Source organism: Poecilia reticulata, linkage group LG5 (assembly GCF_000633615.1).
Source record: "Poecilia reticulata strain Guanapo linkage group LG5, Guppy_female_1.0+MT, whole genome shotgun sequence".
In the NCBI taxonomy this organism is placed as follows: domain Eukaryota; kingdom Metazoa; phylum Chordata; class Actinopteri; order Cyprinodontiformes; family Poeciliidae; genus Poecilia; species Poecilia reticulata.
Genome location: NC_024335.1, coordinates 18,905,491 through 18,923,767, shown reverse-complemented (window position 1 = coordinate 18,923,767; position 18,277 = coordinate 18,905,491). Strand labels below are relative to the sequence as shown.

Genomic DNA, 18,277 nt, shown 5'->3' with positions numbered 1-18,277 from the left:
ACGTTCAGATGAAGGCTTTTAATCATAGACCTAGTAATCTTAATCATAATCTTATGTCTATGGTTTCAATTTCACCTTTGGAGATAGTGTTCGGTATAAAAAAAACGGCGCCCAATATAGTTTCCCAGTCACTTGCTGCTCAGTTTATTTTTAAGGTAGATTTTCCCCAACTAATTTTCTTCAATTAAAAACTCAAGTTTAAGCTAAAATCTGTCCTTTAGAAATATTATGAAATCTGACACACCCAAAAAGGAAGTGCATTTTTATAAGCCAGACGTCAGCACCAAGTTTCTTTTTCTTTTTTAAATGGCCGATCATGGCAGCATCCACTCTAATAAAAATAAGTCAGTAACAAAGCCCCTTAGGGCATCAGGTACATTATAACTCTGCTCATGTTTAAATGGTTTTAATAAGAAATAAAAAATGCACAGGTTATTTTAATAAACTTTATTGAATCATGTTCTTTTTGATTCCAACAGGTTCTGTTCGCTGTATTTGCTTTAGTCGAACAGCCCAAAGCCCATGTCATCATCTGATTCCTCAGACTCTTCCTTAACCTCCTCCTTTGCAGCTGGAGCTGCAGCAGTTTCTGCAACAGCTGCAGGTGCTGCAACAGCAGCAAAAGCAGTTGGATCAGCCAGGTAAGCTTTGACCTGTGAGATGGGGACAAAAAAAACCAACAGTGTTACTTTTCACTTACAAATCTTGGAAAATCAATTTTAACAATTGCTGTGATCTTTTTGTAGGTTTGACATTGCTGCACTAAAACCTGTCCTGTGATAATACAGCAAGGACTCTGCACCGCACCTTTTCTGCCAGGGGGAAGGAATAATCCGTTTCCACAGCAACAGCCAAGACTCTCTTGTAGCCATTGATGACCGAGTGGGGGACAGAAGCCAAAGTGGGGTAGCCAATCTCCAGACACACACTGGCAATGTTCCTCACACCCTACAGGATTCAGAAATTCATCAGTAAACTCAGCAGTTCAGGAGATATTTCCTCAAACAGCAGAGCTTTGTTGAAACGTATTCGGATTAGGTTTCTCACCTCCAAGAACCTGGTGTGCAGGGATGCCTCTGTGATGTCGAGCACCTCAGGACTGTAAACACTGCCGTTGTCATACACTTGCTGGATAATCAGCCCAAAGGAGAAGGGCGAGATGTTCAACATGTTGAGCAGTGTGGCTTCGCTGGCACCAACCTTGTCGCCAGTCTTGATCAGGCCGACGTCACTCTTAGGGGAGAAAAAAAAAAAAAAAGACGTTACCAAATGTAGCCAACTAAAGTTTACAGCAAAACACAAGTGGATGTCCATGTCAAACATCCCACGACTTTATATCAGTTTCCATATTCACCAAGATTTCAATGGTTCCTCTAGAGATTTTGGTGGTGATGCCCAGAGCCTGGAAGAAAGAGGTCTTCTCTGGACCCAGTCCAGTATTCTGGGCTGGCACTGTTACATCACAGGGGGCGATGGCTCCAGCACGGGCAGCTGCAGGCACCTGGAGCACAACACAAGGACCTTGTATCACTTCCCAATGCCTTTTAAAATTCAACTTTTAACCACTTGGTTGACAAAAGATCAGAGAGTTACGAGTGTCTGAAACCTTACGTCCCTGTCAGTCAACGAAAAAAAATGACAGACAGGGATAGCGAGGAAACATTTTGACTTTCTGCAGGGGGAACGACAATACAGTACTGACCAGGCTGCATTGTAACTTATCCTGCACATTAATGGGGTTGCAATAAGAATGCAAAAATGCTAAAGAAATCATTTGCAAAGTAAATAAGATAGATTGACCAAAGGCTGGTCAAACAGATGGAAGAATGGCTACATTGGCATCTCATGTTGTGCTGCTTGTCCGTGGATAGTTTCACAAATTGGTGGATCAAAACAAATCTATTTAAGCCAATTTTCCTACACTGCAACTCCTTTATCTACATGTAGCCAGATTCCTTAGGGACATTGAATGCACTCAAACAACATGCAACCATAGCAGTGTGGCACATACATATAGATAGTTCCAGTTTGCTTAAGGAGCAGTGCGTGATTGACAGGTAAGAGCTTTTACCTTATTAGCCAGCAGCAAGTCCCGGACCTCAGTCAGATCCTCCTTGGTGAAGACAAATCCCACATTGCCTTTAATGTGGGGCAGGAGCCTGTCAAATTAAATCCAATCGCATTTTACATACATGCAAGGTAATAAATACAATTGCACAGAGCAGACAAAAACGGCTTAGTGTCTGAGACCTTGCGTCCCTGGCAGTCGGGGTAGTAGACAGACAGGGATAGCTGGAGACAAGTTACTTTTAGCAGGGGGAACGACAATACAGCACTGGAGCAGCTGTACAGTAGTTGTCCTGCTAGATCAGAACAGAATCCTTTAAGTCACTCACTTCTCCAAAGCAGGGTTGTTCTCCAGGTGACCACGGATGGCTTTGCGCATCATGGTATTTTTACCCATGAGCACAACGGCTTTTCCGCGCAGAGACAGGCGGATGGTCTGCATCTGCTTGGAGCCCACGTTGTCTGCCCCCACGATGAAGCATCTTGGGTAATCATCCAAGAGTTGCTGCAACAAACCACTGCATGTCAAGACACGGCTCATTACAAGGGAGATGTTTTAAGGAGATGAAAGCAGCGCGTGTATCAAATTCTACTTACGATAATTTTCAGAAAGTAGTTGGACTTCCACGTGGCCCTGTCTTCCCTGGGCATCTTGAATGTGCTTCCAGGGATCGCTTAGCAGCTGATTTAAAGACAAGGTGTAATCTGTAAATAAGAAACACGTCGAAATGAAAATGTTCTAAGAGAACAAGACAAAAATACATGAGCCGATCAGAAGCTGGAGGACATGCGGTCCACAGCTAACATTAGCCGGCTAATCGAAGGCTAGCAACAGCCTGAAAGGCCTCGGTAACTAAAAACGCTTTTACAACCAATGCAGGATTAATAAATATATTCAGATAGGGGGAGAACATGTTTATACACTCAATATGACTATTTTACAACATACAACTCGCCTTGGCATCATTTTATTTCAGCTTGAAGAGAGTCACTATCAACTCACCGAACGTTAGGGTCGCGTGAAAGAAAGAGGAAATACGTGGGTCGACCTACGGTTATATTTGACAGAAGTGACCAATCAGAGCAAAGAAAAGGGACAGGAAGGAGAAAGAAGATATGTGATTGGTCTCATTTCGTGGCACAAAATGTACGTCATCACTGAGTGGCAAATTAACCATAATAAAAACAATATAAATTTCTTAATAATTATTTTTGAGAAATAATTTTTTTGTATTTAGTAATAGAAGTTTGTTTTAGTACAAAGAGTTGCGAGACAAAAAATAGTGACCTCAGCAAATAAAAAAAGACATAAAACATATTGTGAGTGTGGTTTAATTGCTTTACCCCTGAAAATATATCAAATCTCAGAATTTTATTTACTTTCAGTTATAATGACCAAATAGCAATTATTTTACGTGTTCTGTTCACAACCCAGTGTTATAGAGCAGGCTGTGTGATAAAATATCACCCAGGACCAATGTTCTGTTGAAAATACATACGTAAAATAGAAATTACAAATAGATGTCAAAACGCTGGTAAAACCATCCATTGAGTAAAAAACAGCTATCAACCCTCACTACCTACAATTCTTTGAAGAATTCGAATTAATTTGAGTTACAACAAATTGAGATCCCCATGGGATCAATAAAGTATTTTTGAATTAGAATTTGAAAACGGACAGACTAAGATGAATTAATAATAATCGTAATAAGGCTAACGATCATTTTATTATAGACATATTTTAGACTTCTTACAAGTCTGTAACAATAATAATATGACCTTAAACGCCACTCACAACATGGCGCCAGGGTTGACGTGGTGACGATTCCTGATGCTGCTGACCATTCATTGGCTCACTTTCATACCAATCGTCTGACACGGCTCATGGTACTTCCATGTCAACATCGAGCAACTAGCGTGGTGCCAGAAGTGAGTTATACTTTTATTTCTATCCGTAAGCTAGCTGAATTATCCCTCACCTGGACACAAGGATGGAACGACCTCCTCCGCACCTTCCGGCTGAGGTCTGGACCCATGTTTTCGGCTATCTATCAGTGTCAGACAAACTAAGCATCCGGGCTTGCTGCAAGTACTTCAGGAAACTCATCGACCACTGGTCTCTTTGGAGAGGCTGGACTGCTGTCCTTACTTTTAAAAGTGGCTCCTACACCAAGCGGTTCTGGAACTCTCTGCGTCGTAGGAAAGTCACCAGCATGGTGGTGAGGAGCCCCAGAGCCAAGGACTGGAGGCAGCTCTCCTCGGAACTTCCCCATCTCTCTTCGCTGGTTCTGGAGCAAAGCGTCATGGAGAACCTGGGCTTCGGTGAAGACTTCCCACACCTGGAGCGCCTGGCTATAAGAAACAGCGACGTGGTGATAGACGCACACAAGCGGACTCACCTGGAGCAGCTCACTCAGCTCAGTCTGTGTGATGTAACGTTCCCCATTAAATCCAGCTTCCTTCCTTTTATTTCCCACCTCAGAAATCTCACATCTCTGACCTGCCATAACTCTGGCACCTCAGTGGAGCCGATCTGGATCATGGAAACCATACTTTCTTATCTGCCTAACCTCAAGGACCTCTCCTTGTCGTCAAAGCGTGCCTGCATCTACGTGCCAAAGAGACCACTGAATGAAAGAATCTCCTCCTTGTCTACTCTGGAACTCATCCAGTACTCTGATCACTTTTTCCCAGTGAACACAATGAAGAAGGTGCCTCACCTGAACAGCCTTTCAGTTTTCTCTGGAAATGATCATCAACGGATGATGCCGTCGGCAAGTTCTCACCTTGTGTTTCTCCTGAACAAATGGCTGGAAGACCTCCCCAAGCTGACCAAGCTGGCCGTCACCAGAGGCCCACCTGTTAAGACGTACATCACGTCCATCCCAGCCACCGTGACCAGCCTGGCGCTGTGCAGCTCTGTGTTGTCTTCAGAAGACATGATCGCCATATCGGCGCAGCTGCCGAATCTCCTCCATCTTCACATAGACCCGAGGCATTCACATCTGAGGGTGAACATCGCTCAGATCCCAGTGCTGTTTCCAAAGCTCAGGAGCCTCAAGCTCCGCCAAGCGAGTGTACCTGAGAAAGACTTCCTGCATCTCCACCGGCTTCAGCACCTGGAACACCTGGAGATCCTGGACGGCGCGCAGAGTCCTTCGCATCTTGGTGACGAGCTTCAGGCTCTGACAAAAAACAGACTTCATGTCGGCTCTTCTCCTCGCCACAGTGACCCAATGTTGTGCGCGTGTATTCATCAAGTGTACTGAACCATTTGACCGATCCCACTGCAGTGATGTAGAATATGTGGCCTTCATCTGAGTACCTTGGTATTGTCAGACTGTTGACATGGTCACCTGTAAAAATTCTTCAGACCAAACTCGTGGTTTTATTCAAAATGTAACTGTTTGCCTTTGTGCCACTGTATTGCCATGCATACTGGTAAAGAGGGGTTTCCCTGCTTTGCTTTCACCACATCTAGATCCCAGTGACCGATTCTTCACACTATCGTTTCATTCATTCTGTGCTTTGTTCAAGTAAAATGCTTGCTGTGATGTTCCAGCCTTTGATGCCTTGTCTTAGTGTGAAGTTTCCTAAACTGCAGGACAAACCCTGACCCAGTTAGAATGTGAATTAAAAAAGGAGCACGAGTTAATGAGGTGGATATATAATGCAAACTCATTTCTCTAGGGTTAAGTTGTGGTTTCAGTTGCTTCTTTTGAACCATTAACATTTGTTTGCTTTAAAGTGTAATAAGCTGCTTTTTTTGTGTGTGAATTTATCGTTATTTTTCTGTCTGGACCTATAGACATCTGAGGCTAAATGCTGTTTAGCACCGTCAGTTTTATTCATATTTAAAGGTAGGATTTGTGACATACGTTTAGCATCTGAATGTTCAACTAATGCGTCCCAACGGAAACGAAAGGTCAAACGTTGCTCATAACGCAAAAAGGAACAGATACGATGAAGACAGAAATATAAATACTTTTTCCTCTTTTATTTTCAGAGATTCAGTAATCAGAACCCACAAAGGTTTGCACCTCCCCCACACATATTTATAACTCATGATAGCCAAGCGCTACATGAATGTTGACTCCATTTACAAAGCAAAGTTCACATAGTTGGATTAAAAGTAAAAAGCGTTGTTTTTTTTTCCTTTTATTAATTGTCCAACAGAAGCAGAAAATATAAGGCAATTTGAAAATGAGATAAACAAACATGAGCAAACCCGGGACGTTTTCCTCCGGCGGCGCCCACGTCCCCCTCCCGCTACATCCATCACATCCCAATCAGCTACATGTGAACGCCATAATGACGTGTGCTAAACAAACAGCAAGCGCCTCCTCGTCTCATCTGTTACAGTGTATAGTTCAGTTAAAATGCAGCATGACTCCCAGAGTTTAGCTCAAAATTGAAACAAAAAGAAAAGAAACAATCACAGAAAAGGCTTGAGAGCTCCACAGTGTCAGAGACGTTATTGCATCGACACATTTGGCACAAGAAAAACACTTTAAGTCAACCTAAGTCTGGAGTTTTTGTATGAACTTTTTGCACACTGTAAAACCGAAGGCAACGGCATCAACTTGCTGAAAATACTTAAATCTAACGGCCGATTTCACACAAAAAGAGGCTTTGATTGAAAAAAAAAGATAGAAAAGGTCAACATGTACATTTCCCCCTAAAGGCCTGGCCTTCGTTTAGGGTCTTACTCTGATTCCTGACCAGTAAAGGCTAGCATCCAGCTTCCGTCAGTGACCTTTGAACCAATACCTCAGGATGACAACGATTCACAACAAAGACACGGCAGGCTGCATTTCCTCTGTCAGGTGTCCGTCTGTGTTGAAGGAATGAGACCGACTTAACGCTACAGTAGGCTACATGCTAACAGAGCCAGCTCTTTGCATACCAGAGTGAGCCTTTACCTGCTCCAAAACACGCACACACACATACGTATTTTTTTTATCAAAACCGACGAGGTTCAGCATATTCGAGGTGTAGAAATGTAGATGATTGTAACAGCAACTGGCAGCTGGTGCTTGTTAATCTCCAGATAAAAGAAATTGCATGCTTCAGATCAAAACGCACATCTCCACTGTAAATCTTTAACTAGTTTGTAAAGATGCATTTAGAACTGTGATAAATGCACACAAGCTGAAACTGTAAAATGTTGAAAATATTTTAAAAATATAGTTCTGTAGTTGAATAACTGCGAATACAGCAATAAAATGTCAATTTCTAAACAATTTTAGACAGTTTTTCCTCATAAAATGCACCTGCAGTTTAAAACAGATCTCACCAGGTGATATATATTTATATATTAGATTAAAAAACACTAGTGGTTTTTATATTAAATGACACAACACACATGATGATGCATTACATTTAAAAGTATAGCTCAGTACATTTTTCTGGAAATTATTGAGCTAAAAAAGATGCACCAATTGATTGTCCAAAGGTTGGGTGCTTTAGTTCAATGGTCAGCAGGCAAAATTGGATTTTAAATTATATTCATTGTAGGCATTAAGCTTCCACCATTTTCTACCATACATGTATAACCATTGAAATATTCTTCAGCGCTTATATTTTTATTTTCTAACTGATAAAGGTTATTGTTATAGATGGACTGATCAGGATTTTCCAAGATAATTTTAGGTTCCATTTTTAAGTCTAAGCTGTCAATGTTGATTTAACTATTTTGTTTAATATATTAAAAAAAAAGTTAAATGGTGTGTTGAAAATGAAAAATATTTGTTTTCTTATGAAATCTGTAGAAAAAAATAAGAACTAACTGACACGGACATATGAAACACATTTATAGGATGTGAGATTTGGAGTCGGAAGTGATCAAACAGCTCTGTGTTGAAGAAGAAAGCGGAACGTGTTTGTGTACATTTACATATCAAAAAAGTGGTTCAGTTATTCCAAATGGCACATCAGAAATTTCCAAAGTTACAAAAATACATCTTTGATAACCACTCGGTGTCCAAACGCTGCTCGCCAAAACCCTCGTAGTACTTTAAAACTGTTTATATCTACTCCCAGTGGTCCATGCAATCAAGCAGCTGTCTCAGATCTGCAGAAAACCATGTCAACACAGGCCAACCACCAAGTGATGCAAGGTCTTGCCCTGCATCACTTGGAATCGGGGAGGGGGGGAAATACTTTACAGATCAAGCTTAATCATTTACACACAACCAAGGAGAAAGTAACACGTTTCTTTCTCGTTCCTGGCACACTCGGGAACAGCAATAGAAATGAAAATCTCTTTGGGCTCCGTTAAAAGGTCTTTAGTAAAAGCGTAAAAGGTGGCAAATCCAGGGAAGTCCCTTTCAGTGGCATCCCTGATAGAAACATTTCTATCCTCATTGTAATGCGTTTTAGATACACGTAGGTGTGCATTAATCCCCCTTGTGCATTCATACTCTCACGCTCACTGCACACTAGCTGAAGAGTTTGACGAAGCAGCCGTGGCAGTACGGCTTGTCGTTCTGCTCTTTGAAGGTGCCCTTGTTGAGCTGCTTGAGGCAGAAGGCGCACACAAAGTGCTCCGGGTGAAACTTCTTGCCCATGGCGGTGATGCAGCGGCCGGTGATGGGTTTCTGGCAGCCGGAGCACAGGGAGCCGCGGCGCTCGTGGTAATGGGCCTCGCAGTACGGCTGGCCGTCGTGGTCGAAGAAGCTGCCGTTTATGAACGGCGTGAAGCACTCCTGGAAAATAAAGTGGATAACTGAGTCCGGCGTAGCGTGGGGGAATTTATTTTGCAAACTCTTCCGAAAGCTCATCATCACTCTAAAATGGTTCTGTTCAAAATGTGCTGTCTTTTCGATCGGGGCCTTTGAATGTCTCAGGGTGCGACACTTACTACTTTATGTAAATCCTTGAATGGGGAACTGGCAAACTCTTATTTGAACTAGAAATCCATTTGAACCACTGATCTCTGACTTCACTCATGGCACAGTGCTTGGCAAAAGCACATATACTCCATAAGTGTTAGTTTTTCCAAGTTAAAACAACAAAGTTCAATATACTTTATAAAAATTTTGTATACCGATCTGAAGTGGAGAGAAACTGGATTCATGCATTATTTTCTATTAACCCACATTTTACTGAAGTTAAAGAAAATTCAAAATTAACTTTATACAAGCTGCATAGTGTGCTTGTAAAAAAAAAAGAAAAAAAGATGGTATTCCCTGGGTCGGCTGACATTACTTTGATCTACGGAAGCCCAAGAAGTGCCAACTGATGAAAGAAAACAAAAATTCAGATTTTGAAAAACTGTAATCTCTACTGATACTAAATTACACTCAGATTATATCTATTTACATTTTATCTACTTCTGAAATAAAATTGCTTGACTACATTTTATAGGTGTATCAGATTAAAGGTGGTTGAATACAAATATTTGCCACTCTTTACAAATTTTATTTATAAAGAAAAATGCAAAGATCATGCATCCTTTTTGTTTGTCCAGTTAAGAATAACTTCATCTTGATCTGTCTCACAGGTTTGTGGTAAAGCATCTCAAAATGTAGCAAAATTCAAGCATTCCTAACACTCTCACAAAATACTGTAAATCTTGTTAAAAAACAAACAAAAAAAAAACACAATGTCAGACAAAGACGTTATTAAAGCCATGATACATAATAATAATAATCTAATATGTTTGGGATACAGCCAGTGGCTCACCCTGCAGACGAAGCACTCTGGGTGCCAGAGTGAGTTGAGGGCAGAGATGTAGTTCTCCAGGATGGCCCTGGTGCATCCGCCACATTTAGGAGCAAACATGTCAAAGTAGTCCTTTCTGCAGAACGCCTTTCCATCCTTTTCATGGAAACCTAAGCAGAACCAAAGACACAAAGAGGAAAAATTAAAAGCCCCTTAACAAATGAATAACATAACAACAGCCAGTGGGTGTGTCTCCTACCTTCTGGGCCAAAAAAGGATCCACACTGAGCGCAGAAGAAGTGCTCTGGATGCCAGGTCTTGTCCAGAGCTGTCACTACTTTCTGCAAAATCAGAGAAGCAAACGGTCACCTCCTGTCAATCTCTAAAAATTTGAAACAAGAGGAAAATTGAATGTCGGAGCCTCCCTGTGTGTCATGACAGGAGCAACTATCACTGAGGCCAAGAGAGGGCAGAAAAAGTTCACAAACTAAAACCGGCTGCATGATCCTCAGTTTTAGCTGCGTCTTTCAGCAGCTAATGATCGAAGCAGGCACACAATTCATAAAACAGCAAAAAAAAAAAAAAGGAAAAATCTTTAATGCAAAATTTCTGCAGCAGTCACAATTACTAACTGTACACCAGTGTGTTGCCAGGTTCATTAACGGAGACCTAAAAGTGATTTACAGCGTCACCACCAGGAGGAGCAAGAGAGCATAGTGTACAATTTCTGACCAATTTAACTTGAAATCCGTAACAGTAGAAATTTACTCAAGTGGAAAATCTCAGTACTGTTCTGAGTAAGCAAACAATATTTTTAAATGAGGAAGTTAGGCAGTGCATGAGGATTATTAGTAAGGAAGCACTGGCACTGACTCATGTCGACCCCCCTGCAGGCTAAAGTCCACCGTCCACAGCCTGTTTCCCTACAAACGCCTCTGGCACTCTGTGTGTGTGTATGCATGTGTGTGTATGCGTGTGTGTGTATGCGTGTGTGTGTGTGTGTGTGTGTGTGTGTGTGAAAGAGCAGTGACTGGAAAAAGCACCCAAAGGGAGTGTGTCACCGCGAAGATAAGACTGAGTGCTGACAAGAGGAACATGCAGTGACACAGACATACGAGTTTGTCCGTCTGTATCACTGCCGGTAAAGTTTGTGGAAAACTCTGGGAAAAGCTGTGATCTGCTCACAAATTAGTGGAGGATTTTAAATGAATTACTTCTTATCCAATGAAAGCCCTCCGCAGCCATGCAAGTGCCTTGGAAAAATGTTCATATCCGTAAAATCTTTTATATTTTGACACATTAAAACCAGAAAGTTTGACGTATTTTTTTTTTTTAGGATTCTACGTTATAGACCAGCAGAAGGGAGGGAATAATGGTAAAGTGGAAGGAAAATGACATGTAGGGGTACATGTTTTTAAACAACAAAAAGTTAAATCTGAAAAGTGCGGCTTGCATTTGTTTTCACTTCCCCAAAGTAAAAGCAAGTGGGTGCCACGTTTAATGCGACACCCTAAAGTAAATCAAAAGTAGCAACCTTCTACAGGTGACCTAATCAAGTAATAAACTCACCTCTAAGTTGTTTAATAGTTACATCCTGTCCCTGTTAAACTTAAGCTATTTTGCAAAAATGTGGAAAGAAAACTAGAGCCCATTCAAACACTGCAATGTTATAAAATTTTTAAAAACCATCTTAATTCTACAAAACTGATGGCGAATATTTTACATACAAAAGAGAAGTTGAGGTGACCTAAATTCAGCCAGTACCTCACTAACAGGACAAGCAACTTCCATCCATTACTGCTTTTTCCACTGAGGTCTTAATCCATTAGCTTATGAATAAATAAATATCATTATCTGCCCGTCCGCTGCGTATGCATGTGCGTGAGTGAGTGTACGCTTAGAGGAATGCATTACTAACATCCAGTATGGGTCCATTACAGTAGTGGCATCGCGGGGAGAACAGGTTGTGGTAGTCTTTCTCGCAGTAAGGCTGCCCGTCACGCTCAAAGAAGTTCCTGGAGCCTATCTCTTCCTGGCAGTGGGTACACACAAAGTGCTCCGGGTGCCACGTTCTGCCCATGGCAGTCACCACCTGGCGTAGGGGAAGACACGGTGTGTTAAAATGTGATGAGCTTGCTCGGCGAGAGAAAAACCCCGCAGAGCAGCTCAGCAAGAAGCCGTGGGATTACTGCGAGCAGAAGCAGATGTCTATTGAAACGCTAAAAATTCAAAGTAGCACGTTTTTTGGAGTTTCAGATTAGCCCTCGCAGGTAAAATATATAGTCTATAACCAGAGAAATGACTGATTTACAAATCAGAATGTAGGTCAAGTGAGAGAGTCCTGAAGCCTGTTTCATCTGGTTTCTAAGTGTTTGGTAAGCCTGTCACGACAACTAGTTTTGCTGGACAATAAATTGTCCCAGTAAGTATTGCTGTTTAGAGAATATTTTCAATTAATAACGGCAAAATAACACAGCAACATGTGCTAATTATCTGTAGAAATGACAATGCTGGTAAACTGCTCATGGCTGGAAATAGCTTGAATAGCAATCAGGAAGATTCTCTGCCATTACCTGTCCAGCGATCGGTTTCTTGCAGGCACCGCAGACCCCCTTAGCGTTGGTCTGGACGCCGAGTTTGTTGAGGTCAGACTGCAGATTTCCCAGCATGTTGTCCAACTTGTTGGCTGGTTTTGCAGGAGCACTGGTTGACTGGATGCCCTGTGACTGGATCTGATACAAACGGGAAATCGAAATTCATTACACATTTAACAAAAAATAAAACGGAGAAACAGGAAATGTCTCCTTAATTAGGAATTGCAGATGAATAGCCTTGAGTTCAGCATCCAATATGGCTGCTGTGCATATATAAAGTAGTTAGTTACTATTTAAAGCCAGAGACGCAACGCATCCTCCAATTTGGGAATATGTTGATTTGAAAAGAATATAACTACTGTATTACTAATGGTAGCACCACAGCAAATCCCAATGGTTTCCAACTTGCAACTAGCATTGCTCAACTCTGTGACATCATTTCCCCTCCCCAAACTAACCATACTTTATGTTTTACCGTTTCTTTTTTTGTTGTTGTTTTTGTGGTAATGCTAATAGGTTTTGCAGACAATGAGGGGAGTTGAAAGGATTATTCCAGGCCCCATCCACACGGAGACAATTTTAGGTGCATCAGAAAAAGTTTCTTGTTGTATGGGCCATGCACCCAAAGAGAATCGGTGTCTTAAAAGACCAGAAACAATCATTTCTGAAACCAGGTTTCAGAGTGGATACATTTCAGAAGGCCGGTTTCATGTTTCAGTATTTTTTTTACCAATGACCTTGTAGCTACATCTCCGATTCCCGCATTCACCTCATTTTCACAAATACAAACACAGCAGCATTGTGGGTTTTTTTTTCTTTCTGGTCGTTCTCTGACAGTGCTGCAGCGCCGCCGATTCGACTACGTCATTTTCTGTGGTTCTGCATCCTGTCATGTGGACGCAATAGTCTCTGTATGTAAAGAGCACCAGTCTCCCTACTGTGTAAATTTCATATGATTCAACTTGTCTCATGTTTTTATTAGCTTTCAAACCAACCTGTTGAAGACCTAGATGACAAACTAGCAAACTGATTTGATGATAATTTTTCCACAGATAAACAGATTGATATCCTTGCTTTTATAGGATTCTAAATGGCAAGATATATTTGGATAAAGCCTAAATTTTCTCTGCAGACCTTTAGGATGACTCCATATCATCAGCATTGTGTGTGCGTGTATCTGGCTGCTGCAGTGTAAGCACACTCAGACCTTCTCAGATGGAGAGGTTATTGGATCTTTAAGACTCCCACATTCCTCTGGGAGAGAAAATAGCACCTCTGCTCCATGAATGCTATTTTACACAAATGACCTTCTCACCTCTGATGTCATTAAAAAACATTCTGATTCAGGAGTATCAACTCTAAAGTCACTTGTATTAAATTACTATAACAAGTATTCTCTAAAGACATCAACAAAAGGCAGAGTGGACTAAACGACATCAATAACATCAATAAGCCTTTATCTAAACTCATGGGACCTGTTGACTTAAGTCCTACTATAAATGTGGCGGTAACTGTGCTGTCATGTGGCAGATTAGGTTTCAGTTGCACTGCGAGTCTACCATTCCCGAGCGCGGCAGGACACTTAGTGCAATGGGAACTTTGGGGAGTAACAGTCTGCTTCACCCTAAGCTCTTAAATTCTCCTCTGGACTCCAAACACACGGCTTGGCGCCGTCGGATGTCGGAATTAGAAGAGGGGCTCAGTCTCTCAACTCGAAGAGTCACAACCCCTTGTAACCTGGACCGGGTGGATTTCTGACAAAGCCTGTGACCTCAGGCCCAAAAACAGAGCCTGACGGATGGCGGAGCAGCCATGAGCAAATAAATATGTAAGAAGTAAAACGAACCCCAAATGTAAAGAAAATTGAAAGAGAGAGAAAGTATGAGAGGTGATTCATGCCTGCAACGGTGGGAAGATGGGGTCGTACTCAGTCTGACAACCCACTGATACAAACACCTTGGGTGGCAGAGGTGGTGTGATGGGCTTGGGTGGGGGGCTGGGTGATGGAGGGGGAAGAACGGGGGGAGGTGTGGGCTCCCTGGGTGGCGGAGGAGTCGGCTCCTTGGGGGGTGGAGGGGTGGGCTCTCGAGGAGGAGGAGGCGTCGGAGGTGGAGGGGGTAGCGGTGGGGGTGTCTGCCTGACTGGTGGGGGCTTTTTGGGCGGCGGGGGAGTTTGCGGAGGAGGGAGCACTTTTCTCTGTGGGGCAGGTGATTCGGGGGGGATGATGATCTGGTGGAAAGAAGGAGAAAGGAAGGAAAACAGAGAAAGGACAGGAATGCAGATAGAACGGAAAAACCATAAAGGAACTCAAACTTCTTAAAACTGCCAAAACCAGGAACTTAATGTCCAACTTGACAGAGCACAATCCTGATACAGCTCCTTGGCGTCGGTGTACCTTATCCACAGACGGCTGGATCCCTTCCTCCCGCGTTCTCTGAGGGTTGGACATAACGATGACTCCCTCGGTCAGCCAATCATCTGGCTGTTGCTTCCGCCTGCGCTCCACTCGCCCAATCCCCAGCTTGCCCTGCAGCTCCTCAATGAGTCGATCTTGCGAGTTGCTTTTATTAACAATAATTGGTCCCATCTTACGTCTGAGCAATCCCTCCCTGAACATCGGATGCACGTTGGACGTCTCTTTGGTGCGGCGGATTACCGACTTCAGCTGGAGAGCGGATGATAAGGAAGTGTGGGAAGCCGGGTTCATGCCATTTATCGATAAATCCCATTCATACTGCATCGCAAGCTCGACGGTGCCAGTGCTCGACTTCTCACTGCAGAGGCAAAACACTCAGCCACTCACTTCAGGTTATAACTGCCAAAATGCTTCCCATTCAAAAGTTTAATGACTTACGAACCAAAACGACACAACCTCAAATTTAAAAACATTTAAAAAGCATGCTGGATTGCTAAAGTTAGAGATGCACTGAGAAATCTACTGGCGAAGAGGTGTGCCATAATGCACAATTCATAAGAGCCAAAACTTCACACAAGCAGTGACACTCTTTGCTGTGGAAGATTACAATGAAGTCAGAGGCAAACACAGAGACTTAAAACAAAATGTATTTTAGGGACGGATGATGGTAGAAAATCTTGCGACTGCGCTTATGTTGGCAAATATTCCAGTGACAATATCAGTTGCAATATGCACTTTTTTTCTTCTTTTCTCTCTGCCTTTTTGGAAATCTTGGAGTAAAAAATCTTGGAGTTAAAACAGCTGTTACTGATTGATATAGTTGATGATCTACATGCTTAATGTTTGAATAAATGATTGATTTTAAAAACAAAGATTTCCTTGGTTTGGGTTGCAGTTTGTCTGACCACAATGCTGACCAGTTGGGAACCATTGGTCTGGGAATACACACTGAGACAGATGTTAACAGTTAGCAATGTTAACCACACTAAATGCCAACATAAACATACTCTGCAATGATTTCAACTTTGCCTCAAAAGTTAAACGCCAATCTACAGTAGCTGCTCTCTAACTCACACACCAAGTGGAAAATAAAACTCGAGCAGCACATGTCCAGTTCAAATACTGAGAAATTAAACCACCAAATTTCTATAGATGACATCAAAATAAATATTGAGAAATCCATGAGCATTACCAGCACTCTTCGCATCCACTTTTATCTAGCCATCAGACCGACGTCAAAGAAAAGCAAGTGCAAACGTGCGTCGACAACCTTCCAGCAAAGCTTTCGACATCATTGTCAAGACTTCTCCCTCAAGCCATTCTGTGATTGCTGTATGACACCACATGCATCACACTACAGAGAATGAAAAATCTCTCAACATGTTTGTACTATTTCACAACTCCTTCAAGACCTGAACAGCTCACCCAAAATAAGCTTCTTTTTGTTCTGTTTTTATCCATATTTGGGGATAGAAAGTTTTTAGAAATTCTTATGGCACAACCATTGTGAATAGCTTGCTTGAACGAGGAAGTTATAGAAATGCCACATGAGCCGTCAAGTTTCATGACAGCAGCTTATTTTGGGAGAGCCGAGATGCCTACTTGACCGGAAGCCGACAGTCGATCCACAGCGGAGGGCTGCTGTACAGGCAGGTCCAGTGTTGCATCTGGCGTCCCGGGGCAGGAGGAGGGAGTGAAGCACTCATCCATCCAGCTGGACTCAGTCATGGGTGTCAAGGTTCCCTCTCTGCTGTACTCAGGGTAAAGTCCATCTTCCTCCTCCCAGGATTTGTCTTCGTCGCCAGGTACAACACAGACAGGAGGCTGGTTCTCAATCAGTCGATTAGAATCAGGAGTGAGGATTTTATCTAAGGTATCATCCAGTAAAGGTTCGCGGCATGGCCATGTTAAATCCAAGACATCTCCTGTGTTTTCTGGGGAGTACGGGGTGTTCATTGGTACAGTGCCAAGAGATACTGGAGAAGCTCTGGGGCTGCTGGTGCCTGAGGTAGTGAATGTTTTTCTAAAGAGCTGAGGACTACCATTAGGAACCCAAGAGTCCATTTTTGGAACCGTTACTGGACTTGAAAGTCTTGGAAGTGTTACTGGGGAGGAATTTCTTGGGATTGCTTCAGCACCAGAGCTCTTGGGTAAAACTAGAGGAGTGGATTTATTAGGCAGAGTCAAAGGACTTGCAGTCTTTGGAAAGGGACTAGAAAGAAATGGAATAGTCACAGGACTAGAGCTTCGTCCAACTGTGTCGGGACTCACACTTCTCGGGACAGATAGTGGGCTTGAGAGAGCAGGGATGGTCAAGGGACTTGGACATTTTGGAACTGGACTTGAAAGCCTAGGAACGGCTATGGGACTAGACGTCCTTGGAACTGCATCCAGAGGGCTGGACACTAGAACTGGACTTTCACTCTTCGTAACTACTTGAGGACTAAGACTTTTAGATTTTATGTCAGCAGGACTGGGATTTTTTGCTTTAGTAGGACTATGGATTTTAGACTGAGTAACTGGACTCTTGGGTACGGTGGCTGGACTGGAGCTCCTGGCAGAAGCATCTTTAAATGCAGACGCTTTTGTAACCGAAGTATGAGCAAGACTGCCAACTTCTGCTTGGGTGGGAGGCTTCAAAGAACTGGGGACACCGAAGCTCTCCAAACATACCTCAGACGTGATACTTCCATCATGATCTTTCTGCTGGATTTGGGAGAACTGAAGGCTCTTAGAAGATGTGATTACAGTTGGACATGTAGGGACAGAGCAACCGTCCTCATCTATGTGAAGTTCCAATGAAAGAGAAGCAGAAGAAGGGGAAGTGGAGCGCAGAGGAGCATCCTGAGGTGTTATTGGTGGGCTTGCTATGGGTTGGGAAATTGGTGATCCAGCGGCAAAAATAGGGTCACCACACTCCTGATTGACAGACAACTGAGAGCCGGACTGAGTGGGGACAGTGGTGAAATGGAGGTGTTGGACAAACAAAGACAACAAACAGTGATAGAGAAAGAGAAAGAAAAATAAGGGCAAGACAATAGGAAGTGAGTAGAGGAAAAGAACAATAGTGTGTTACAGAAGGTGTTTATGAAACTACAGAATACATAAAAACATAAGTCTGAATTAATGAAATACATTTTAATGCCATTCTAGTTTTCTACATTTTACAGATGACCTCAAAAGGTCATATACTTGAAACCTAAAATAAAGTGCAGTTAAATTTTTTTTACATGTTGTTGCATCACAAACTACACCTTCCTCCGTAACTCTGGTTTTATATTTATTGAGTGTCTCAAGTCTTTTCTAGCCTTTATGATCACTGGCTTTGTAGGTTTATGATTGTACTATGCTCTATCCATTCATTGACGGTGCACTGAACAGTGACAGCATGATAAAAATTTTTTTTTTATTAAAACAAAGGGTTTAAACCCTTCAACTAGTGGCAATAATACTAAGATTCAACATTTAATGAAACTAAATTGAATTTGGGTATGAAAGTTAAGTCTGTACAAGACAAAAATCATACCCTTAGCTG

At 42.4% G+C, this 18,277-nt stretch overlaps 2 protein-coding genes across 6 annotated transcripts in view; both read right to left on the bottom strand.

The window, feature by feature from the left end:
- Window positions 1-432: 432 nt before the first annotated feature.
- Window positions 433-3,172, bottom strand: rplp0 (ribosomal protein, large, P0). Its single transcript, XM_008409410.2, has 8 exons — window positions 3,071-3,172; window positions 2,665-2,772; window positions 2,397-2,572; window positions 2,072-2,159; window positions 1,355-1,501; window positions 1,048-1,233; window positions 808-948; window positions 433-653 (listed from the first exon to the last, which is right to left on the bottom strand). The coding sequence occupies exons 2-8, from the start codon at window positions 2,716-2,718 to the stop codon at window positions 501-503; spliced, it is 945 nt and encodes a 314-aa protein (XP_008407632.1). The 5' UTR covers window positions 2,719-2,772; window positions 3,071-3,172; the 3' UTR covers window positions 433-500.
- Window positions 3,173-6,049: 2,877 nt separating this feature from the next.
- LOC103464969 (paxillin-like) overlaps window positions 6,050-18,277 on the bottom strand; it is a 34,992-nt gene continuing 22,764 nt past the window's right edge. For 3 of the 5 annotated variants that reach the window (XM_008409413.2, XM_017304961.1, XM_008409411.2), the window contains exons 7-14: window positions 16,345-17,688; window positions 14,722-14,991; window positions 14,226-14,555; window positions 12,306-12,464; window positions 11,651-11,824; window positions 9,992-10,073; window positions 9,754-9,902; window positions 6,050-8,774 (exon numbers count right to left, since the gene is read on the bottom strand). In XM_008409413.2, the coding sequence (XP_008407635.1) occupies window positions 8,508-8,774; window positions 9,754-9,902; window positions 9,992-10,073; window positions 11,651-11,824; window positions 12,306-12,464; window positions 14,226-14,555; window positions 14,722-14,991; window positions 16,345-17,688 (2,775 nt within the window). In that variant the 3' untranslated portion in view covers window positions 6,050-8,507. The remainder of the gene's footprint in view (window positions 8,775-9,753; window positions 9,903-9,991; window positions 10,074-11,650; window positions 11,825-12,305; window positions 12,465-14,225; window positions 14,556-14,721; window positions 14,992-16,344; window positions 17,689-18,277) is intronic. The other 2 variants (XM_008409412.2, XM_017304962.1) reach the window with 2 other exon arrangements.

Bases quoted from the DNA above. Each gene is read 5' to 3' on its own strand.
- rplp0 (XM_008409410.2), bottom strand. From the start codon at position 2,718: ATGCCCAGGGAAGACAGGGCCACGTGGAAGTCCAACTACTTTCTGAAA. The intron at 1,234-1,354 runs GTGAATATGGAA...TTCTCCCCTAAG, and splicing joins GAGGAACCATTGAAATCTTG to AGTGACGTCGGCCTGATCAA. The intron at 949-1,047 runs GTGAGAAACCTA...TGAATCCTGTAG, and splicing joins TGCACACCAGGTTCTTGGAG to GGTGTGAGGAACATTGCCAG.